A 25,640-nucleotide genomic window follows, 5' to 3' on the forward strand; every position below is an offset into this window, starting at 1 on the left:
TATTATGTCTGACATTACCTTTATCCTGCACTACTAGTACTACGTGAACAAATGAAACTGCAGATTTCAAATAAATAAACAAACATTTAGTAAACAGCGTATAATCCTACCATCCTATTCAAATAAAACACTCGACCACCAATTAGGTGAACACATATGTTCCCATTTTTAATACCCGAATAGTCGAGTTGAACTGAACTGTTAACGAAATACAATATCCGTTAATAATAAAGAAATGAAACCTATTGAACCCATCTGATAAGCGACGTGCTTCACCAAGCTGCCTCGTATCGCGGCAGCACGTGTAAAATAGTGGCCGCGCGACGCGCACTTTTGTGTGGCAGGCCCCGTGGAGGAACTTAATATAATGTATTGCGTTCTTATGTGGCTAGCTGTGAATGTTATAGAACACATAAGACAGGTTCAATCAGTTCCATATCACTCTTATATTAACAAATTACCATTAAACAGTATAAACGTACAAGCGTTGCATGTATGTATAATAGTTTATTATATTGAGCGGAGCTAGAGTTATAAACACATTTATAAACATTGATCATAAAATTATACCAGGCGATGGGAATATATCATATGAAATCATCATATATTTTATAAACATCTAGGCATAAAAGCATAATTGTATAAAGCTAATCCAGGATAGAGCTGATACAATATATAAGTTATTTTCTTTTGTAATCAATTACTTATAGTACTTCTATTAAAATCGATATATAATCATACCATTAAATTTCCTGTAACATAAAAAGTTAAGTTATTTGGATCCTCTGACTGATATCCCATTTTGATCACGATTAAGCATGGTCGGATGAATAATAAAGAATTTTGCGTTTAGTAATGATAAGAGAATTTATTTTAAATCTTACGATTGATCGCAAAAATTTAAAAAGATTTAATTTAATGGGCTGACAGTTAAAACCTTGGCCTTCTAACTCGAATTCCAGCGGGAAAGCATTTTTCGCTTACATTATTCAAACTGAAACAGCATACAAAGGTTCACTTCATATTGTTCGGTTACATATTCTATTTATAACATAAAAGCAGCAAAATCTCATCATGGCGAGCAGCCAAAAATTACAACTAACGAGAACTAGAGACACGTGACTCCGGAGACAGCACGTGATCTGGCACGTGACCCCGGAAAGACACGTGGTCTCCCTGGCAGTGTCTCTATATTTTGTCTTTACTTGTGATCCAGCAGGCTGGTTGCGAATGAAGTTTGATTATCTCCTTCATTTCTCCGTAGATGTTGTCGTAAGGTCTCCCTGGCTCAATGCTCACGCATGCTGAAAAGTTTTAGAAAAAGGTTAGGATTCTTTAAATACGCTACATCATACATACATAATAAATTTACATATAAAGATAGTATCTCATGACTTTAAATTGATTTATTTAGATTGACATGAAATAAAATGTCTGAAAGTTTGTATCTGGATTAGTGGACGGTAAGACCAATTCAGCTTCCCCGAGGAGGATGTTTAATTTGACTACTGAAACCAGAACTAGTAGTGAAATCAATCGGGCGGATTAATTATATCAATCTATTGGCCATATCTTAACTTGACAACGACAGGAATGAACAAATAAACACAGCTAACTCCTCATTAATTAGTTAACTACCTGTGAAGTAATGTTTGAACTCGTGTTCAAGTCTCATCGCACGTTCGTAGTTCTTCTTAGCCTGCTCCTCACTCATGCGACTGTTCCTGCAGCTGAGCAGTCAACATTTAATAGGTTTATTAATTAAATAAATAAACTAAATAGATTAAATCAATAATTTTTCAGCACAGTTTACATGGAGTTTGAAATATTAATTGATAATATTTTGATAATAGCTTCAAGAGAACGGATTAGTCTCTTCATAGCTATTTTTCGTAATTCTGTTCTTACACATTAAAAAACTAAGAATAAACCTTACCCCGATTCTGCATACCACAATAAATTACAATGTTTGAGGTAAATACCTGATGGCCTCAGGAGAAGTCGGTCGCAGGAATATTACAATTGGGAAGAGTTGAGCTTGTCTGAGTCGTTTTATAGCGTACCCGCTGACATCGAGTATGCACATCTTACCCTTAGATTGGTATATTGTAAGATACATGTTTTATTATTGACACTCTTCTAACAGAGTAAAAATCAATACCACAAAGAATGAGACTGGTAAGACGCATGGCGAAAGTCAAACTGAATTGCCTGTGAAATAAATATTAACGTGTGTGTTTCCCTTCGTGTCCAACAGCATTATAAATATTAACAGTTTTTCAGCCTCTTCAATCGGATCAGAAGGCCTAAAAAAGTAAAATCTGTAATTTTTTTTCAACTCACTAAGTCTGATACATCCCTCACACTGGCTATACTGGTACCATACAGATTATCATTAAACTGCCCAGCTTCAATGAAAAGATGGTTTTGTATGTCACGTTCCATTTCAGCTCGAGATGAAACGAAAAAGTAATCTCTACCGTGGACTTCGTGCTCTCTCTTTTCTCTTGTTGTATCTGGAAGGAGTAGAGGTTAAATTGGAAAAGTCGGATTTTCTACAGAAGTCATGTATTTGTACGTATACTTGGTATTTTGTATATCGTTTGTGATTCTACTCCGCCGAAGCCATTTTTGGAATGAAATATTGTATTGGACGTGCAGATTGCTGAAATAATATTGCATAATCTTTACATAATGTTTAATGCCAGGTGATTTAAGTTATAGGTTAATATTGGTCCATTCATATTATTTGTTGAGAACCTCTTCATTATTGTGAGTCTGGACGAAATTTATAAATCGATCGATGCAAGCTGCGCTAATTTAAGCAAGCAACGTACGCGCGCGCGTGAGTACAGTGTATGCATGACGCGCGCAAAACAGTGAGTTTTAAAGCTAGCGTGTTTCCAACATTTTGCTCAAAGTATTGCTAGTCGCAAAAGCTAAGTTTCCAAAATGGTCCCACATGGATCAATAATTGCAAGAACTAGACCCGCAATAGCATCAAGCGCGCTCTTGGCCACATTCCTAGGTGTGCCCAATTAAAATTAATTGCTTGCTGGTGAGGGATCTCATAATAACACCAATTAATTGGATGGTTGGATAACAGTTTTTGATTGGAATATGTTTTTAATATCGCATACGAGTGAAAATATTTGAATCCCCTGGGAGTAACATTCCAGATTAACGACTCCAAATGCCTACATTCCTACAAGCTACCTCTTTGCAATTTTATACTTAAAACTATTAAGAATTTCGAGTTTTACAACTCGTATTGGCTTTAAAATCCGAAGAATTTAAGATCGTTGTGACCCAAATTTTAATGAAATTAGAAACTTGATCTCCAGATTGAGGTGGTGGTGGAATGTCACAAATATGTGACGACATATTAAATGATTACAGCGGTTGTTTGTGATGGTATGCGCGTGGTATTGTATTACAAACCTACAATTTATGTCACGTGATATTCTCACAGTCTCACGCGGAAAGACGTTACTGTTTACATATTGAAACAATAAACATTGGCCTGTCTCGAACAGTGGACTTAAATTGTCGACATTCCTTTCATAACAAGTTATTTGTTTATATTGTGGTCATTTCAGCGATTGATAAATTTTGATACTGGTGATGGAAAGATGAATTTGTTTTGACACGTGATATTTGTTTTGACACGTGATAATGATTCGAAGATTTGATTGGATAACCACTGTCATGTGTCAATAAAAATGCAATACATTACCATATCACTGTCTTGGTCTATCAACAATTAATAATAATTAATTGAATAAATAGAAACTGAATAATTTAAAAGTAACTAATTTAAACTAAACTTAGTAACTCATTTAAAGTAAACAGTAACTAATATTTACTAATAGTTACTAAAAGTAACTAATAATAACTAACTACGTGATGGTAGCTAAAAGTAACTAAAAGAGTAACTAATAGTAACTACAAGTAACTAACGTGGAACACAGCTGCCGAACTTATCAGGAAATTCCGCCATAAGATCGTCGTTTACTCTGTCTTTTAACGGTCCGAGGATTATCACGGGCCTCATGTACTTTACTGAAATAAATTTATATGTTAGTTTTTACAAACAAACAACAAACAAACAAGAAACAAGAAACAAGTAACAAACAAGTAACAAACAAGTAACAAACAAGTAACAAACAAACAAACAAACAAACAAACAAACAAACAAACAAACAAACAAACAAACAAACAAACAAACAAACAAACAAACAAACAAACAAACAAACAAACAAACAAACAAACAAACTTACTCCAGGTTTGAACTACAGGTTCGTAAGTATACACGGCGTCAGTAGAACTCTCAGAAGTACTGCCCATCATCATAGCTTCCTCTGAACTTGAACTGAACTTAACTGATCTGTTCCTAGACCTCTCTTTCTTCTCCACCCTGTTAAATAGATTAAATAAATAAAGGTTTCATTTTACATTTCACATTCTGCACATCATACCGCACCGTACATCGCACTTTTTACAAGTAAACAAGTTTTTTTCTAAATTATTTTGTTATTAATTAAGACTATTAGCTGCACTACACTTTGTCAAGCCGAGAAGCAAGGTCTCTGGTAAACCATACAATTCCACTTAGAATTCCAACTTTCCAATAAACTGGTGGGGCTTCTTGGCCAAAAATAGAAGGTACATTGGCAACAGGAATATAATATTTTAATTGCTTCAAGTCCTAGTTTTTAAAATACAGTGTTCCACGTCACATGTAGTGTTTCTCTGGAAGCTGTTACATGTCGTGTTTGTACTGATATTGCTATGTAAAGCCTAGAAAACTAAAAACTTCCCACTTGAGTACTTGTAATTTGGGCCATGTTTTTAAGCCCTATAACAGTGGAGTAATCTAAAACTAAAAAGTAGACATTTATCAACAATCGGGGTTTTGCTGTAATACGATTGTTTTATTTTGAGAAAGCATAGATAGTCAGAAAGTTGCCTTGTGTTTTACACTATCTGTTAGCAAGAAATACAATTTATATGGTATGTATCATATTATTGCTTTGTTATATTTTTACGTATTTATACGTTTTACACTTTTTTGATAATAAGTTACGTTGCGCTTTTTGAGATCGCTGGTTCTATCTTTGTGTAATTGTGTATAAATATATTGCTAAGTGTAGATTTATAGGAAATAATAATTATTTATAGTTTTGTCGAATGTAGGCCTTTTAACAAAGTCAAGCTTGAATAACAATATTTTAACAATAAAGTGTAATCTATAAAATCTATTCATATAATTATTTACTGATAACTAAGCAAATCCTATAATTTATGTCTTCATTTACAAATAAATCTCATTATTTTGGCACGGAACCAACAGTTAATTGCATGCTTAGCTTAGTTAACAAACCAAGTATGATAAATGAAACTAGGCTTGTAACTGGCAGATGACGAAGATTTGTCAACAAATTAGCAACTAATTAGCAACATTTGCTGCAGTGTTGCACTCGTTGATTTGTTGAAGTCGGTGTGAGTGCAGTGACAAGGAGTGTCAGAAAAACTGATGAAAACTAACTGCAATTTCAAAATGTAAAAACTTATTACGAAGAATATGGTAAGTGGCGGGGAGTATCTCTAATCGAAATATATCTCTGAAATCTTATCAGAGAACTATGCAGTTTGAAGTATCAAGTGTCAGATTGTTTCGCCAACCTTAAGAATCGAGGCGTTTCTTTCCACGAAATACAGAAATATATTAAATAGAATTTTGCAAAAACTTCTATAATCTTTTATAATCCCCCTCCCTCAGCTCCAGTGGTAGTTGTTAATTTGCTGACATGAACTAATCAGTTAGGTCAGTGTCACGTGTTACTGTGTCCGTGTTACTGTTTCACGTGTTACTGTGTCACGTGTTACACTGATTATAGAAATGTTTACACCAATTGGAAGAAATTTTACTCAACATGTAAAAACTTATATCTTGAGGAGGAAAACATTGTGCAATTTTTATGTTGTGGTTATAATCAATATATTATCGGGGAACTAAAGTCTCCATTCGCCACAACTACACAATATTATGCTTGCTAATAAGCTAATACAGTAACATGATGTTTAGTGTGGAAATGAAAAAGATCAAAAATAAGTTTAGTACCATGTTTCTATTATAGGGGGCAGCATTTTTGTTTCTTCATAGCAAGGCGATTCAGATGGATGCCTTATCCAACGACCCACTTTCCTATACCACTTCCTTCCCAACTTTTATTACCCACATTTTCTCACATTAACAAAGAAAATGTGGGTAATAAATGTAGGTAATAAAGTCATTATTACCCATCTCTTTTACCCACATTTTCTCACTTTATTACCCACATTTATTACTCACATTTTCTCACTTTATTACCCACATTTTCTCACTTTATTACCCACCTCTTCTTGCTGGGAATAACTCCGCGTCCCTCCTCCGTACCGTCAGCTGTAACCCTTCTAGCCTGCCACCACTCATCATCACTTGCGTTTATCTGGAGACATCATAATATCAAATAGACAAATACTGACAAACTTACTGACAAACTTACTGACAAACTTACTGACAAACTAACTGACAAACTTACTGACAAACTTACTGACAAACTTACTGACAAACTTACTGACAAACTTACTGGCAAACTTACTGACAAACTTACTGGCAAACTTACTGGCAAACTTACAAACAAAAGCATTACTACCAATATTTTGGATAAATGGGCCCAGTACTGGGAGTTATCAGAGAAAAACAGATAAGATAGTTTTGATACTGGTGGGGAGGTGCAGTGTGAATTTATTGTTCATGACACGTGTTAGTTAATTTGAGTTTTGATTGGTCAATGCTGGAAGCTGATTGAATATTCACTGTCACGTGTGACAGCTCCTCACTAGCATCCAGATAAATTGTTTTAAACACGCACTAGGTCAACATCAATCATCATATTAAAAAATTTATTATATTTCTAATTATTAATTTTATAATTAATTATTAATTAAATCTCCTTACCACGTGTAGAATGTCACCGTGTCTAAAACTGAGACCCGGTCCCGGTAAATCAGGGTCTTTTGATTTGTCGTAGTCAAACAAAGCTCTTACGTACAGACTCTTTTTCATATTCGTTTTCAATGTCCCTGAGAAACCGATCATTAATTGTTAAAACAAATGAATTAATGTAACTATCAAATAAGTAATTTAACTACTAAATTAATGTCACCACTGTATTAAATACTAATGAACCTATTATTACTACTACAATTAACAGTCTACAAAAATATTCACGTCATAATGTAAAATTATTATAATGTAAAATTATGATAATGTAAAATTATGATAATGTAAAATTATGATAATGTAAAATTATGATAATGTAAAATTATTATAATGTAAAATAACGTAAGATTGATGATTACCGGATCCAATACTGGCGGGGGAGGAAGCTGAGTCGTTCTGTATCGTACCAAGCTGCTTCTCAAACCTTGCAAAACCTGCAAAGATAATTAAATTATTCGTTGTACAGAAATTAATTTAATCTAATGTAAATACAGAAATTAATATAATTTAATTTACACGGAAATTTATTAATTAATTACATTACATTTTCTCACTGATCCATCATAGGACATCAATCGGATTATACAAGTTGTTGTTTGTGCATGTTAACTTTTGGACAAGGCCAACAGCCCAACACTCAACAGTCTATCTGTCTAGTGTCTATGCTATGGATATATTTTATTATGGAAGTAACTATACACATTACTTTTGAATGGAAGTTATGTAAAATTTCGTCAATCTTGGAAGATGATTTACGTCGCCGCCCCAAATTTAGCAGCAAATAATTCCGTATAGTAGTGATTTAGCCTTCCATGGAAGGATATTGTTGAAGTGGGAATCTATTGGCATGTCAGGAATTTTTGTTTAAAAAAAATTAAAATTTTTGTAAAACTGCACTGTCCATAAATTCCTCAGGTCTCTTTTTGATCTGCAATTATTCAACAAGGGCAAGTAGAAACAATAGAGATTGCCAATAAATCTACAGTTTGTCGATGTTCAGTTCACTCATGGTCCAAATAATATCGATTGGACCTCTTAAACTAATGGGGAAAACATTTTTAAGAATTGCTAGAGAGATTTTAACCATGCACCCACAATCGTGGACCAGAATGGATAGGACGAATCTCTGACAGGCATACATATCGGGATTTCAAAATCATAATTCTCTTGTGATAAAAAAGCAGACGAGTCTATCATTTTCTATTTAAGAAGAGCTTACCTGAAACCTAATGCTTGGCATTTCGTTATTTTATTAAGTGTTTGTGTAATCTAAAGTCGGAATTGAACAAGTTTACCTGGACAAAAATACCTTTTTGTAAATTGAAGGTGAGCTAAAACCTAGAACCATTTCCATTAAAAATAACATTCATTTTATTTGGGCTCCCTTTTAATTGAGGTTATGTAAAGCATTCAAGTATTGCTATACGAGGGCGGGGGTTAGAAATTAATTAGTTCAACCATGGAGTTCACATTTAACCATTGAATGATCTTTTCAGCATTAAAGGCCCCGACACGGCTTCAAATATATTTAGCGACCCGTTTATTACCAAAACCATGTTTCCAGACAGCCGTCTCTCAGCTGGTGTCACCGTGTCTTTGTCACGTGACCTTGTTAAATTCAAGGAGATTAGACGAGTATTTCAATTGTTCTAGTTCCGAAATGAAATGAAAGAAATGAATTGTTTGTTTCAAGTTTCAACAAAACAATCTCAGAGATGTTACAAAATGTTCACAATTCCTCGAGGTAACAGATTTAGCACATGCAAATTGAATTGGAGTATCACACCTGATTTTACATGTGACCAATCTATAAGCCTCCTACTGAGTCTCAAGTCTGGTTATTCAATATTAAACTTCGTTTGTCTGATATCCATAAAACTATGGATACTATTCAGTCTCAGTGATCATTCTAGCATCTTTAACCTTCTTGGTATCATGTCACTCGCTGGAGGAAACAACCAACTTGGATGAGAGTCTTGACGATACTTTGATTCAGATGGCAATCTTGCACAAATCCATCATTACAAACCAAAATTCCACGATTAGGCAATACGTGAAGGATCTCAGGACGGAGCTGGTATCAAAGATCAAGATACAGGCCGAGAAACTTGCACAGTACGAGAAAAAGATAGAGACACTAGAAAAGAAGTTATCATCTCTGGAACAGAAGCAAGATAAAACTGACGCCATCCTAGTAAGCCTCTCCAACGATATCAAATCATCACTAAACAGCTTAACCACCAAGATCAATTCAGTAAACTCCACCTTAACCACCAAATCCAAACATCTGAAAACAACAGTGGAGGAAGTGGAAGGGGACCTGAACTCGGTTCAGTCTGATGTAACCACATTGAAGGAGGACGGAGTAAAGAAAGGTCCTGATGGTAGGATAGACAGGGCTCTACTTCCGGGTTCTTACGCTGACTTCTCTCTGGAGGACGTGGCTTGGGGGAGTCTGCATGTGGCAGCTGCTGCCGCTTGTAGGGGGGCTGCGCCAACTGGTGGGACAGGTCACTATGCAAATCAGGTAATTCCGGTGATTGTCGGCTCCACGTGCCATGCAACATGTAATGCGTATACACCGGACTCAAAAACGTACTTTTACTGTGCCTCTACTGTGACCTTGGTCGGTTTTGTAAAACATGCCACCAATAATCTGGCAAGTGTTGGTGAATACTATAACTACGGATGTGCAGCACCTCATACGGCTACTTCGGAGCTGAGCAAATCTGATCATGCCTCTTTAGAAAGACCCGGTTACATGACTTACTGTTGTTGTAGATCTCCTTAACTCTCATTTCATAATACGTCATAGTTCATACTCATATTCTCTAATTATTTGCTACATATATAGTAGTGTTGTAAAATGTATTGAAAAATTGTTTTTGTAGAGGTTAACACGTGATTTATTTGACTTTTTTTCAGTTTGTCCGTTGCAGAGCATTTTCGTCGGATTTTATGACAATCTCTATTGTATTAGGTAACTTGCCAGTCAACCCCTATAACTGCAAAGTACACTCAGCAAAAAGTGAATCACGCACTAGATTATATCCTGTCATCTGTAGTGTATTTATACAGTAGTTTTAGTAGGACAAAATTTAGTTTACACGCTACTAAAAGTTGTTACTGTGTAGTGTGTAGTACGGTAGTTTTTATATTCCATTAGTCACTTGTCCACACATGAGTTTTAGTACAAATTACAATATCTCGGGATATAGTACATATTGCATGTCTTGAGAAATAGTAAAAGTGTTTGATTGTAGTACAAAATTTAAGACGCTTGCACATTTTCAGACTTGAACACGAATAAAAATAACACGAAGAAAAACTTTGTGCTTGACTATTTTCTGCGGTATAATTGGTTTGGATATATGCATTCAAACACAAATTTAGGTTTGAGAAGCTATTATTATGCAGTATTATATTACGCAGTATGACTGAATAGTTAGAAATGCCTGCTTTTCACATATAAATAAATATTAAATATGCTATTATTTTATGTAACCGATCAAAGTTTACTATTTGACATTACTTATCATAAATCAGTGTTAAATTCTTATCAGTAAATATTTATTAATTGATTTAACATAAATAAATAATAATAAATTCTTGTGTGATTTGACTATATGACCGGTAAAAAAATTAGTTTACCTTCAGGGTTGTATTTGACCATCAGATCGACTTGACTTCCGGAAGCTTTCAGCTTATTTGCTGCTGTTTCGTGCGTAGCGTCAGTCATATCTTCGTCGTTTACCTAAAAAATATGAAATATTTATTTAAAAAGTAAAGTATTACAAATTAGTATAAGACTTATTCAAATAGTAGCAGTACCAATCAGAGGCTAACCAACTGATAACTAATTAACTAATTAACATAATTAACTAACCAGCTAATTTACCAATTAACTAATCACTAATTAACTAATTACCTGAAGGATCTGATCTCCCATCTTCAAACTTCCACTCACATCAGCCACCCCTCCAGGCAGCACAAACGATACATAAATACCTTCACTGTATTCTCCACCGACTATGTTAAACCCTAGACCCTGCAGCAATACTCCCATCAGTAATTAGTCATAATTAATTAAAACTAGGGTAATTACGTATAATTACTAGTGGTTAGCAGATACCCTCACTGTGGGACTAAACTAACTGAATTAGTCATCATTGAATAATTTAATTATCGAAATTGGGTAGAATAGTAACATTACATTACATCAATCAATATCAGAGTATGTAATATGGTGACAAGAAAGAATAATTCTCAGAAAGCCAGAATAAAGTGAAATAAGGATTAAAATAAGGTTAAAATAAAGTTAAAATAAAGTAAAACGTTTAAAGTTAAAATTCAGAGCTTGAAAACTTCAGACAGTCTAAAAATGAGATATCAGCTACAACTCTGAATCTTACGTGAAAACAACCAGAATATCTCCCACCTGGACAGTGTAGCTCAAAGACATGGTTCTACAATGTACAATCCTACAATGGTTGTACAATCCTACAATTCTACATGGTTGTACAATCCTACAATCCTACATGGTTGTACAATCCTACATGGTTGTACACAATCCTACAATTCTACATGGTTGTACAATCCTACAATCCTACATGGTTGTACAATCCTACAATTCTACAATTCTACTTAACAGTCCTACAGCTCTGTAGGTCTTTTACGGAAGTTCTACAATTGAACGCCAGTTCTAGAACTTTACGACTGTTCTGATATTGCAACTATTATACAACTCCGCAATCATAGTTCTAAGTAAAGAATACAAGCTTGAAGCTACAACAGCTGTTATATTCCAACAACAATGGACAACGTAAATAGTAAATACCCACAGCTGGTTCATACGTTCCTGAAGACGTCTGCAACTCATTTTACAGGACAATTACGTTCATACCCTCATACCTTTACACATTAGGAACACTGGACAGACTCAAAGAACGGCCACTCTAATTAAGTAGTAGTACACCTCCTTGGCTCACAGTCTGGACTACTCTACACTCTACAGCATGGTGAAATGAAACAGGAAAGGGATCTCTTTTCCTGTTTACGATACCGACTAAGCGCAAGCGTATATTAAAGTCAAATAACCGGTAACATAGACGGAGTAAAATGGTAATTGGCTTGAAGCAGATTAGTCGATCACTTACCAAGCCAATTAAAATGACGGTGGAACTACTATATTTTAACATTTATATCGATTAATGCAGATCTTTATTCTAAGTACGTTGTACTATAGCTATAGAATAAGTTAGATACGAGGCTGTTGTTTCATAGTACTGCCGTTTCTTTGACGTCGCTGTTGGAATCGAATCAGTAACTTTCATCAGTTAATTTCCCGTTCCATCATAACACTCAATTCTACATTTCACCAAATAAGGACATTATCAGTAAACTAGTAAAGTGTTTTGTATCGTAGCTTATCGTCACAACATTATGACGTCTGCAGTGCGTCAATATCTAGATCATGCCCATATAAGGAGTTGTTTTTAGAATATGCCCATATAAGGAGAACTGAAGTAACTTGTGACGAAATTATGGGAGACAGCAGGTTGAAGTAGGTTTACATCATAAGTAGGCGCGGCGGTACTTGACTCTCAGGGATAATTACCTGACTATATTATGACCATATAAGGAGTTAATTACTTCACTAAAACACAAAGCGAGAAACTAGGAGAGTCGTGACGTCATCATAATATGTTGTGATAGAACACTGTTTCTGTACAGTTGAAGACGTTATATTCTGTGGGTCAAAGTGGGATCCTTTGCTCCTTTGAGAACAATAATTGAACAATAATTGAACAATAATTGAACAATAACTGAATAATAATTGAGATAATGTTAAAGGGACATTAAGATGGGCGACATAAATATAATAAATTATCTACTATCCTCATTGTACAAACTGGAAATATTACCAGCAAAATGTAACAAATATTTTCCAAACAGAACCAACCTCGGGCCCTTTTTCTAACGTAACACGTCTTGCTTCTCTTGAAGGATGAGTAAGTTGTGGTGATACAACTGAAAAGAGGAAATTGAATATTATATAATTAATGATAATGAGTAATTATAAACCAAACACATGGCCTTCCTCACGACTTAGAATATAAGGTCAGTGATAAAGTAGGTATGATATATCTGGAATTTATATTAGTAACTAGTTCCACAGAGGGGCTATAAAAACAGTCAAATCTTAAGTAATAAAACAAGTTTATTAATTTTATTTATCTTTTTGTTAGTTATCTTTTAGCTAGTTATCTATAGCCTCAAGATAACATGTCGCCTACCCCAAAATAGCGTCACAATAACCACACCTTTAAAATGAGAGTTATGATACTATTTTTAACTTTTATCTTTTAAATTCAAATTTTATTGAAGATTTGTCATGATTCAATGTTTCCATTTTTTAAATTAAATTCAATTAAACCACACCTTTAAAATGGGAGTTGCGAGACAGGGGTAATTCCACACTCTTCTGTGTCGTGTAACAACGACACATCAGCTTAATTACAGAGGACATTGCTTAAATTCCTTGGTTTAAAATTACTTATTCATTAATTTGTTTTAACAACTTTCATATTTTCTGTTGATATGGATTCACAAATTTTCTCAGCTTAACACTGAAAAGACAATGATACAACTGAATCTAGACTGAATCTATAGAAATGTTCGAGTAAAGTTACTCAAATATTTAAGTGATGCTATAAATTCTACACTTTCAAATACAAGAATGTATAATTTTATGTGTACTGCACACAGGTTCCATGTGTCTTTGTATAACATAAATATTGTAAAAGTTTAGTTTTTATACTATAGAGGCTAATTATGTATCAAATTCAAACAAAATGTGTATACGTAGGTACGTGAAAACGTATGTTTTTATTATTAAATCAAAACGCATATATCATGATAGATTCAGATTACATAATGAAACAAAGAGCGGTGAACAAAAATGACAAATATGCAGATCCTTCGAACGATACAGACTTATTCTAATACAGAGAGGGATATGATCATATCTAATGGAATTTAACATGGCTAGAGGTGAAACGAAAGCGATTGTCGTAGTTGATTGGACCTTGCTGACAGGTGATTGGTTATGAGTTGTCAAGTCTTAACATTTGATCGGCTAAGAAATGTCACATGCCTAGTTCTGATTGGTCGATAGCTGTCACGTGTCAGCAAAACAGACCAATTTTAACAAATTTTAACTTCCTTGAAACTTAATTCCAAAACAAATGGAAAACAAAAATCCAACGTGAAAATCACAAAACACTAAAACAAACGGAGTTAAAAATTCAAATAATTCCAACTCACTTAGGGAAGACATTGTCTCGTTATCGAGTGTGGTATTTTAGGTTATTACGTTATGTCATTATAATATTATTACGTTATGCAATGTGTACTTTAAGCCTGCTGTAAAGTCTGCGCTACAAACACCAGACATTGTGGCGTTGTGATGTTGTGAATGTGATAACTTAGTCATGCAAAGTAATTAAACTTTCGATTGATTATTTAATAAATTAAATTGATATTATCCAACATATTTCATAGAAGGTCATGTTATTTATTCTAGAATATTCATTCAATTTATTAAATTGTAGTGATTAATTTGATCACTAATGATTACATAATCCTGTAAACTCAACGTTATACTATAGTGGGTTAATTATAGTGGGTTAATTCACTTAATTAATGTTCAATTAATGAGGAGAGACTGGAATACAGGTCAGTGAACGGAGACGGAATTACTGCAAACTAATGGAACTATACAAATTAAGATGTAGAGATCAAACTGTAGTCTGTACAGATCAAACATATTTAGTTTTAAATGAATTACAGCACTACAAATCTATTACATTTATTGAGTATTATTATGTAACGTGATGGAAATTGGAAACGTTTTAAACGAGTATTTAAAGCTTATCCAAACCCTGCCTTCATGAAATGAAGGCCTTGTTTTAATTTGTATCGAAACGCTCTAATATCAAAGTGAATGGGATCATACAGATAAAATGAACAATCATTTATCATACAGTCTTAAAACATCAGTCGAGTAACGACATAAAAAGACTCAGCTCGAAAATACCAGACGATGTTATTGAAGTGATTAACAAATATTTATCGTAGCGATGATAGACTGTTGAGCCCCGACAGTATGAATAAATGTGCATAAATATCATATATTATAATATGTGTACAGACTACAGAATATATGAGATGATTATTATTAAGCAATGATTTCTGATGGTCGATTAAAGACGAGTGTGGAACCGCTGAGCTTGCTATCAGGCTAAAAGCAACAGTTATCATTATGCAGTAAAACTAGTTATACAATTATGTTGCATAACTATTGGCTATTCTATTATGATGAATACTGATGATATAATACCTTACACTTTTACTACTTTTATCACTTTTATTACTGTAGACTGCACAGAATAACAAGTAAAGAATAAGATATACAAAATAGCGAGTACAGAGTACACAGAGTACTCACTACTCAGTACTATTTACCGATCACTACTAACGTAACACAAACTATTCCAGACTACTTATTATATGGACTATTTATATAGACTATTTATACAGACTATTGACTTTCAAAGAGATTACTAATCCAAAATATGTGTATAAAACAGCGGAGAGAGAGCCGAGCAGTAATACAGGAACATGGTAATCTGGCTGGAGAAGGATAATCTGTAATACAACAGGCAACAGAAGCTACTGTACTTCAGCTATAGACTAGTCCTCCTATGTAATTACATGTTGTAAGTGCTTGCCAGTAATTAGAAGTAGGCTGAGTGGTGAGTACACATTATGTAATTAATTAAGTATTTATTGTAACGATAAAGTAAGGCTCGAGCAGCTTGACATTAACTGACTCAACTCTGTAAATTAATAGGAAGTTATTCTATACCTGCACCTTTCTTTGTTTTGGCTGTTTTAAAACAAAACGTAATTACGTTATATATTATTACGTTAAACATAATTAGGGCCACTGCCCACTGATGACATCCTAGAATTAGAGCAAACTAACCCAACAACACAACACAGTCAGACCGTTCGGGGATAATACAAAGATAAAATCTTACTTATTAAACGACGTAAATCACCCGAGAAGTTGGTTTACTGAATTACGAGAGGGAGATAATTCTAGTCATAATTATCTTGGCAAGAGGCCAAAGAGTGAGTAGCTAGGAAGTTTAAATTTCATAGAGCGTGTTTATTGTTTACATGTTTATAATTAAACGTCACTTGACTTCTTAACGATATATAAACCCTGTAAATAACTAGTAAGTAAGTAAGTAAGGCGTAAGCTGTAAGTAAGTAGAAACTCAAATTAAACGGAAAAGATATAAACTGATAACTGGTGAGTTTAGATTTTCGTTTCTTAGAATTAGCGTTCTGAAACCTAATCTTTAAATGTATGCCAGCAGCGTGCCTAGTACATTTATATATTTTACAGCAGTACAATTGTTGTATTATACAACATACGGTTACATAATGAATTATAGGTACAGTAACCGGTAAATGGCTCTGAAAATTGAAAACTTTGAGACTTGCAACTTTTGGCAACTGTTTTCATGTGATTCTGTATGAAGAATAATGTAACTTTGTTATTATTACGAGAGTGGAGTATTTATTTAATCAGTAACGCAGTTTGAAACTAGATATGCATATTATTTATTAAGATGCACGTTAGAATTTTGATGGACCAAGCCAGCGCAGTATACAGGAGGGTTTTATTAGATTGAATAGTTCAGACATTCTGAACTATCTAATGGAGGGGGCATTAGATAGGGCCGGGAGAGGGCCAGTGTGTGGCCGGGGGAGGGCCAGGGTGTGGCCGGGGGAGGGCCAGTGTGTGGTCGGGGGAGGGCCAGGGTGTGGCCGGGGGAGGGCCAGGGTGTGGCCGGGGGAGGGCCAGGGTGTGGCGGGGGACAAAACAACCGGCTCTTTTAGACAAGCTATTAATAACTTGATCGAAACATCCAGGGCTCCCTCAGCATGGACAGGTATTAACATTTGTTGTTACAACAACAAATTTAAAATTTAATTAGTTTAAATTCCTGAAACAGGTATTTAAATACTTGTAACCTAAAATAGCTGAAATAAGTAAAATACCTGCACTTTCCGGGTATACTTCAGGCATGTTCTGCGCTATAACAAGAATCACGTTATCTCCCGCTCCTTTGAGTGCCTCAACTGCGTCATCGTGCGTTACTTCCTCTATATTTACGTTATTTACCTGAAAATAAAATTAGTTGTTTTTCTTTTATGTTAACGTTTTTATCTGAAATGATTTTCTTTATTCGTGTCTGAAAACAACGTTTTCCAGAGCAATTAATGCCTTGTGATGCACAAAATATGAATGGTTATTATAGTTGGGTAACAATGATTGGAATGAATATAATTACATCTAGTTATATCAGCTAATTTTAATTAGTACTTAAATTGTAGTATTATATAAGGTGTTGCTCTGTACAATTAATACGAAATAATATTATTAAAAGTAGACTCACTAATAATATTCTATCACCGACTTGAAGAGTTCCGTCTTTATCAGCAGCTCCACCACTAATTATCTTAGTTATGTAAATACCTGCATTAATTGTTATAATTGTTATAATTGTTATAATCGTTATCATTGTACCAGGAGACAAATAGCTTAAATCTATATCAAGAAACTTCTCAAAATGTGTCTAATCGTCAATCGGGAACATTTTATTTGGAGTTTTTAATCTTATTATACTATTTAGAGTTTTAGGTATTAGGTATATGATAATACCAACATACCGTCACTGTCAGGAATGTGTTGGTTTCCCTTTCCTCCCGCAATAGAGATACCCAGTCCCTTTTCCCCCTTGTTCAAGGAGACTTCTATAACACGTGGTACCAACTTCTCTGTCTGTTGCTTTCTCTCGATTGTTAACAGCACCTTGTGTAACGAGTGTTACATGCTTCATATTAACATATTATCATGTAAGTAACTTAGTAACTCACGAAAGTAACTTAGTAACTCACAAAAGTAACTTAGTAACTCACGAAAGTAACTTAGAAACTCACGAAAGTAACTTAGTAACTCACGAAAGTAACTTAGTAACTCTTAAAAGTAACTTAGTAAATCAGTAACTTAGTATTAGTAATATTTGGTATTTACCCTTGGTGGAGAATTCTTGAGAATATCAACAGCTTCATCATGTGACACGTTCTCTAGGTCCTTATCCATTACTTTCAGTAGACAATCATTGACCCTGAGGAGGGTTTGTTTGTAATACAGGAGATCATAAACTGCACACGTGATCTTTTTAAATTTTAAACTTTCACAAATATTATATTTACAATTTACAGAAAATATTTAAATTAAAATAATTCCTGATAAGGAGAGAAGTGCTCTATATGTAAAGCTTAAAGGACTGCCTGATGCCCCAGTACCAAAGACTGCATTTGAGATGGAGAGATTGGACTGGGATGAGTTTCAAACGAAGCTGAAAAGCCGTAGAAATAAATCATCACCTGGTCCGAATGGAGTCCCATATCTGGTATATAAGAGATGTCCCAGAATGGCGAAAGCAGTATTCAAATTGCTGGATTCTCTATGGGAAAGCCAGAGAGTCCCGCTGCAATGGCGAGTAGGTGAAGCCATTCTGATAGCAAAAACTGAGGATTTAGATGACCCTAGTAAGTTCAGAAACATCACTAAAACAAACACTAGTGGGAAGTTGCAGATGGGATTACTAGCGGACAGAATGCTAGAGTATATGGTCAGCAATAGCTACATAGACACGTCTATCCAGAAAGGATTCCTGCGTAAGACACCAGGTTGCCTCGAGCATACTCAGGCTCTGATGGAAGAGTTGAAGGATGCCAAATCTAATAGACGACAGATCTTTGCAGTTTGGGTGGACCTAATGAACGCCTACGGCCGGGTTCCCCACAACTTGATAATATATGCTCTAAGACATTATAAGTTCCCAAACTGGCTCATAGAATATATGTTTAAGTACTATGATGAGCTGATTGTGAGAGTGGTGACAAAGGACTGGAAAACAAACTGGTTCTTTTATATGTTAGGTCTTTTTCAGGGCGACCCTCTATCGGTTGTACTGTTCTTAATAGTTTTCAACCTACTATTGGATCTCCTGAAAAATCAAAGCGACTTGGGTTACAAGCCGTCTTTTAGTTCTAGCAGCACGTCAAGTCGTGCTTTTGCTGACGACCTAACTCTGATGTCTCCCAGGCTGGAAAAGATGAAGAAGCTAATAGATGTGATGGAAAGATTTCTTACTTGGTCAAGGAAAATGAAAGCCAAGCCGAGTAAATGCGTATCCCTGGGGATGAAGGTTATAGATGGAAGGTATGTGTCCTATGACCCTGAAATTTTCATAGATGGAGCTCAAATCCAGTTTATTGGAAATACGCCGATGAAGTTTCTTGGCCATTGGATATATGTGGATCTGGGCCTCAAAGATACCAAGAAGCTGATAGAAGACAAACTGATTACACTGTTTCAGGCAGTGGACGGATCAGGCCTTAATGGAGTGATGAAATGCTGGATTTACAACAACCTCCTAACCAGCAAGCTCTCCTGGGACCTGATGATCTACAATCTCCCGGTTAGTTTTGTCAAAGATCTTGAAGCAATATGTACAAGGTATCTGAAGAAATGGCTAGGTGTAACAAAGACAATTACTGTCAGTGTGCTTTACAGAAATAAGGATTGCTTTGGATTGAATCTTAAAAGACTATCGGACTTATACAAGTTCCTTCAGGTGTCCAAAGGTTACTCTCTAAAGAACAGCAAGGATCCTAAAGTTAAGGAGGTCTACGAGCACAGGGCCAAGAAACAAGAAGGGAGCAGTCGGTGGGGTTACACTAATGAGCTGAGTGCTAGAGAAAGAGATCTCTACTTCAGAGAGTTAGTAGGGGTAACAGTGCAAGACAGGATGGGCTTGGGATCCAAGAGGAGTGTAGCCAGTGAAAAGGAAAAACTGAAAGAACTGGTATCCCACATCTCAGAGCAGGATATCCTGTTGACACTGGTAGACAAGGGAGTTCAAGGACAATTCTTAACATGGGAAAACACCATGCAGCTAGACCTAGGTTGGAACAACCTTATTTACAACTACAAGATGAGCCCTGCTCTTCTTAAGTTCCACATCAATGCAACCCATGACGTTGCAAATACTCCAGCAAACATGAGCCTGTGGAACTATGCTGACACAGGACACTGTCCACTTTGCGGATGGAGACACTGCAACATTAAGCACATTTTGGTAGCTTGCAACTTCTCGCTGAACAACAAACGATACAATTGGAGGCATGACAACGTGCTGCGGGTCATTGCGAAATCCCTACTGGATCAAATCGAGAAGTTCAACAACAAAGATTTTAAACTTGAAGTTCAGGACTGGACAGGCTTCAAGTCATCTAGCAGCTGTTACCAAAAACCGAAGACGAAGATGAAAAGAGAGAGCCCTTTTGAGAAAGACCAAGATTGGCAGATTATCTGGGACGAAGATGACCTCCCAGCACAGTTCCCCCAGCACATCTACGGAACTGCAGAACGTCCCGATATTGTAGTCTGGTCTGATAAAGGAAAGTTGGTCATATTAGTAGAGTTGACAGTTGGTGACGAGAGTAACTTTAGTGACCAAGTAGAACGTAAACAAGCACGTTACAACAGAGAGCTTATTCCTGGGCTGCATGGCAGTGGGTGGAAAGCTCAGCTTTTTACGGTAGAGGTTGGGTGTAGAGGCTTCTGGCATCATACCTTACCAGCCCTACTAAACTACTTTGGTGTTACAAAGAGAGTAAAGAAAGCAGTGTTCCAAGAGGCGGCTTTGGTTGCTCTCAGATGTTCCTATGCAATCTGGTTAGCAAGAGAAAACAAGAAGTGGAGTCCCTGCTACAACATCGCACAAAGACCCACTGTTCTACCATCAACTGAGTGAGCTGAGTGTTGGGCCCTTAAAACATTGTTTAAAGCCACACCTGGAATCTCAAGCACCAGGATCAGTGATGGAAGCTAAGCAGATACATAGATGGAGTTGCTATCGAAAGATATAGAACTCAGGTATCCAACATCGTACCTTGATTATATTGTAGTATTTTCTCGAAATTGTAGCAGGGCCATATTGTTTGTTTCAGTAACAAATGTACGACTCATTGACACAAGTTATAGGACAGACCAACTACAGAACTACGGGTTGAAGATCTTGAACACCCGCAAGTTGCACTTTAGAGCTTTAAAAGGGGTGCAATTATAGAATGTGATTTTTGTAACTTTTCGGGGTTAAAATCTTTTTTATACAAGTGAAAAATCAGCATTATAAAAGACAACGTTCAAGACGTAAAACTAAAACTAAATAATTCAAACAATATTGATATTATATTAATGACATTAGATACTTCATTTTTTCAATGTGTTCTATTACATCATTATATAGTACAACAAACCATCTCAAAGTTGATATTCACTAGTCACCTGACCTAAACAGACCCTGAAGTTGGCACAACATGATACGTACTAGACTACTAGAGTTAGGGATCTTTCATAGATTACGTAAGCAATATTTAGCTATTTGTCTGTTATAAGCCACTTCACACATTTAAACTATTGTGTAAAAGTTCTAGTACTAGCCTAAGCTTTTACAAATTTACACGCCCCCACCCTGGCCCCCCCCCCCCCCCCCCCTTCCTTTTACACGCCGACCCCCTCCCTCTAAAATGTCACGTGATAAAGTAAACACGAAATGTCACGTACTTGAGCCTTCCGTCCATATCACTGACACTGTTTGGTATTATCTTAGTTATGTAGATCTTGTTATCGTTTGGATAGTGGGGTGTGTCGTAACCACCACTGATACTGAATCCTAGACCTGCAAATAAGATAAGATAAGTCATAAGATAAGATAAGGTGAAATAGAACGAGATAAGATAAGGGTGTAGGTTGAGGAATACTAGACATGAACACAGACCGTACAAGCTGATTTGACTAGATGATAATAGAATATAATTTATTGAATATGAATATACTCGGTGTAACGTAGTAAGAAAATAGCATTAAACACGTTCAAGTGCACCGTGAGTAAAACTAACAAAACATTATCAGAAAATAAAATGAAACAAAATATCAGAAAAACAAAATATCAGAAAAACAAAATATCAGAAAAACAAAATATCAGAAAAACAAAATATCAGAAAAACAAAATATCAGAAAAACAAAATATCAGAAAAACAAAATATCAGAAAAACAAAATATCAGAAAAACAAAATATCAGAAAAACAAAATATCAGAAAAACAAAATATCAGAAAAACAAAATATCTTACCGTTTCGTCCTTTTTCCAGGAGAATGGTTTCGGTGACAGTGTCATCTGCTGGGGGTGCCTTTGGAAGTGTACTAACTTCTGGTCTGCAAAATACAGCCCCGGTTAAATAATTTTATCAAGTAAAAATGATACGCAATTTAAAATATTTCCCTGATATTTAACTTAGTTGTAAACCACTGCTGCTACTTTAACTGTAATACAATCAGGTACAGTAGAACTATAAACTATAATCCGAGCATGAATATCAAATTTGGGGCACATAAACGGGATGGTGGTTTGCATTTCAGGCCACAACATTCCAGGACTCGATACTCCACAGCACAAAACAGATCGAAGCATCTCTAAATTATTTACTATTTTTATTATATTGCTGTGTAAATTTGATTCTAATTCTAATTCTAATTCTAAAAACACTTCTACATACCTGAAAGTAGGTTGTTCGGGAGGAGCAGCAGATAAGTTAAGGCCCGGATGAGGTCTCTCTGAAGCGACGCTGCTGTTGTTGTTGATGTGAGGAGTGTTGTTGAGGAGGGCGGGGGCGGCGCTGTTCAACAGTACGTCTTTGTGGTATTCGTGTATATCTGAGGGAGAGAGAGAGGTCTGGGGCTGTATCTTGATCTAGTGTAATACTACAGTGCAAGTGTATTGTATATATAATATATATATTGATACTGTATCAGTGTACATATTATATATATATAATAATCGGACTTGAATGCTTGTTAGGATGAGATCTTGATTTTCTTTTAAAATGAAAGAAAAGAATATTATTTGCCAGTAAACAAGCCTATTATATTCATGCTTATTCGAACATAAGATACAAGTTTGATATGAATATGAAAAGAATACACGTTTGCTTTGTTTTGAGAAATGTGCAGTACAATATGTTAAAGTTGTGATGCATACTAATAACATAACACATCATTCATCAGCTTGTTTAGGCACTTTTTAAACACCAGTACTTGTGTGTTAGATGCTGAGAAGCACTACTTGCTCTTTCGTGTGTATAATTGCATTTAAAATGCAGCAACAGAGCTTTTGATGTGAGATCATCAGTGATGATCACATTTATAATACAGAGTATAAAGTAGTTGTTAAAGCATAGTAAAGGTGTATAATAAAATACAAATATGTTAGATATTATAAAAGATATGGCTGTTAGATAAAGATCATCATGGTCGTGAAGATGGTAATAGCAGAGCTGATGATATGGTGAAGTGGAAAAAATAACTTGTAAAGGATTTATCCTTTACAAGTTATTTTTCCAAATAACTATTATATTTTGTCAAATCAATCAGACTGTTATGACATTGCATACATGCAAAACTTACATCAGCCTTGTTAACAAATTTGTGTAAAATTCAAATTCAAAGCAATCAAAGGATCAAATAAGATGAAGAAAATTGTAAAATAGAAATTTAAAAGTTCAATGATGTAAGCAAATTACCAAGTAGAGCATTGAAGAGCTCACTCTGGCACATACTGATAACCCTCTTCATGCATTCTTGTAAATTAGTGTCACTAGGGTAGGTCAGGTTGTCCTTGTAGTCTTGTATTAGTTCCACCATCCGGTCAACATCTGACATGTTATAGCAATTCAATATACACTATTATAAGGTATCTTTGATTGGTTAAAATTTGTTACCAAATCAACTTTATGAGCAGGAGCACTTGTTTATTTCTTTAGCAAGTTTGTTGCTATCATTGAAGTGAAGCGTTCACATTAGTATGTGAACCATCCCTTAAGCTATTCATTTTCCATTAAGTTTAAATGCATTCTTCTTGTTTAAATGATATGATAGAGACGTTAACTTACCCTCTTTGCCAAAAGACATGACTGCCGACCTAAAATTGATCAGATTATTATTATTGAATTATTTTTTCTGTGTTCACAATAAATTCATTTATATGTTATTTATGAAACATCAAACTGTTATCTTATATTAGCAAATAATTTCAGATAATACATTACTGTACAAGATCAGATATTACTTATAAATCTCAAGTTATTTCAAAAACAACCTACAGTAACGAGCACTGTAAATTTGACTCTACTAAGAATATTAATAAAACAAAAGTTAATAAAACAAAAGTTAAATTTATTACCAATTATTCAATCAATACATATCATAAATTCTAATATTGGAAACACAATGCAAAATGGATGTCTTAAACTATAATTTCATTGTGACTAATAATCTATTGACTTTCAAAGTTGAATTTTAGTTAAGTATGAAATGCCACCACATCATAGTTAGGGTAAAATGTTATTTTTAAATTTTAAAATTGAGAAGATTGCTCTATGGCTTAAAATGTAAAATTCTAGCAAAAGATATCTTATTTTTAAATAGTTGGTTACAGTTTATGACAGTACTGGCATGACTAGTTTTATTGTGGCTGGTAAAAGGACCCAGTTGCCTGTAAGGGCTTTACCGAACCCCAGGGGACCACAATGTGATAAGATCAGGCCAGATGTTTCTATGTAGAGCAATTTATTTATTTTGGAGCTATGATTACGTGGTATAGCTGGTGGTCATGTTTAAAGGTCAGTTTATCCTTGTGTGCTAATTATCCATCCAGATGCTTAGTGATGTGGGTAAATCATGCCCTTCTACGATATATAATGTTTGACCATAAATTTGTTTTTACCACATAAACTGTGGCACTAATGTCAATTAACAATATTTACATTCATTGATATTTAAAGCGTGTTTTTTCCCCAGCACTACTACACAACAAAAACCTGTCGGCCCACCGAGGAAACACGGTCGCAGAACAAAGAGCCCAATTGTGCTCTTCTATTCTGTGATCGTGTGTATCTACTATAAACTAGCTAAATATACTAAGAAAATTTAATGGAATCATTACAGTCGTTTGATAAGTTCACGTGTCAAAGTAATGTTCATGGTGATCATATTTTTTGATCCCCGGTGGGCAAACACTCGTCCGAAAGGTCAAGGCAAACCTGTCGATGTTTCACCATACGAAGTAAGGCGATTTGAACATATACTCAGCTTACAACTCAACCCATGGGACGAGACGTCGTGAGCCTCAAAATTCTTCAAAATATACAGCACATACCTAGTTAGCAAACACTAAACACAACATACATACGATACCAAATAATGTATAATGCCATTATAATTCTAGAACAACATTAAACTGGCCTTTGAAAGAGATGGAGTTCCCACGATCATGGGCCAATGCAAATGGATGACAATAAATCAAGTGCAATGACCATTTATG

At 35.1% G+C, this 25,640-nt stretch overlaps 2 protein-coding genes across 3 annotated transcripts; one reads left to right on the forward strand and one right to left on the reverse strand.

Annotated features, from left to right (window-relative positions):
• Positions 1-64: 64 nt before the first annotated feature.
• LOC134825522 (disks large homolog 2-like) lies at positions 65-24,241 on the reverse strand. 2 transcript variants are annotated; one of them, XM_063837750.1, is made up of 21 exons: positions 24,211-24,241; positions 23,842-23,973; positions 22,819-22,975; positions 22,395-22,477; positions 21,828-21,942; positions 18,222-18,315; positions 17,858-17,999; positions 17,584-17,663; positions 17,186-17,309; positions 13,011-13,078; positions 10,977-11,096; positions 10,700-10,802; positions 7,408-7,482; positions 7,004-7,128; positions 6,400-6,491; positions 4,281-4,417; positions 3,961-4,062; positions 2,344-2,516; positions 1,983-2,092; positions 1,639-1,724; positions 65-1,304 (listed from the first exon to the last, which is right to left on the reverse strand). In XM_063837750.1, exons 1-21 carry the CDS (start codon positions 24,227-24,229, stop codon positions 1,189-1,191), a joined length of 2,253 nt encoding a protein of 750 aa, XP_063693820.1. In that variant the 5' UTR covers positions 24,230-24,241; the 3' UTR covers positions 65-1,188. The 2 variants fall into 2 exon arrangements, with proteins under 2 accessions (XP_063693820.1, XP_063693819.1); XM_063837749.1 differs by having other exon boundaries at positions 1,639-1,730.
• On the forward strand, positions 19,302-21,015 carry LOC134825373 (uncharacterized). The gene is made up of 3 exons (XM_063837550.1): positions 19,302-19,418; positions 19,576-19,677; positions 19,834-21,015. Exons 1-3 carry the CDS (start codon positions 19,383-19,385, stop codon positions 21,013-21,015), a joined length of 1,320 nt encoding a protein of 439 aa, XP_063693620.1. The 5' UTR covers positions 19,302-19,382.
• Positions 24,242-25,640: the final 1,399 nt, after the last annotated feature.

Source organism: Bolinopsis microptera, chromosome 13, assembly GCF_026151205.1.
Source record: "Bolinopsis microptera isolate Bmic1 chromosome 13, MBARI_Bmic_1.0, whole genome shotgun sequence".
Classification (NCBI taxonomy): domain Eukaryota; kingdom Metazoa; phylum Ctenophora; class Tentaculata; order Lobata; family Bolinopsidae; genus Bolinopsis; species Bolinopsis microptera.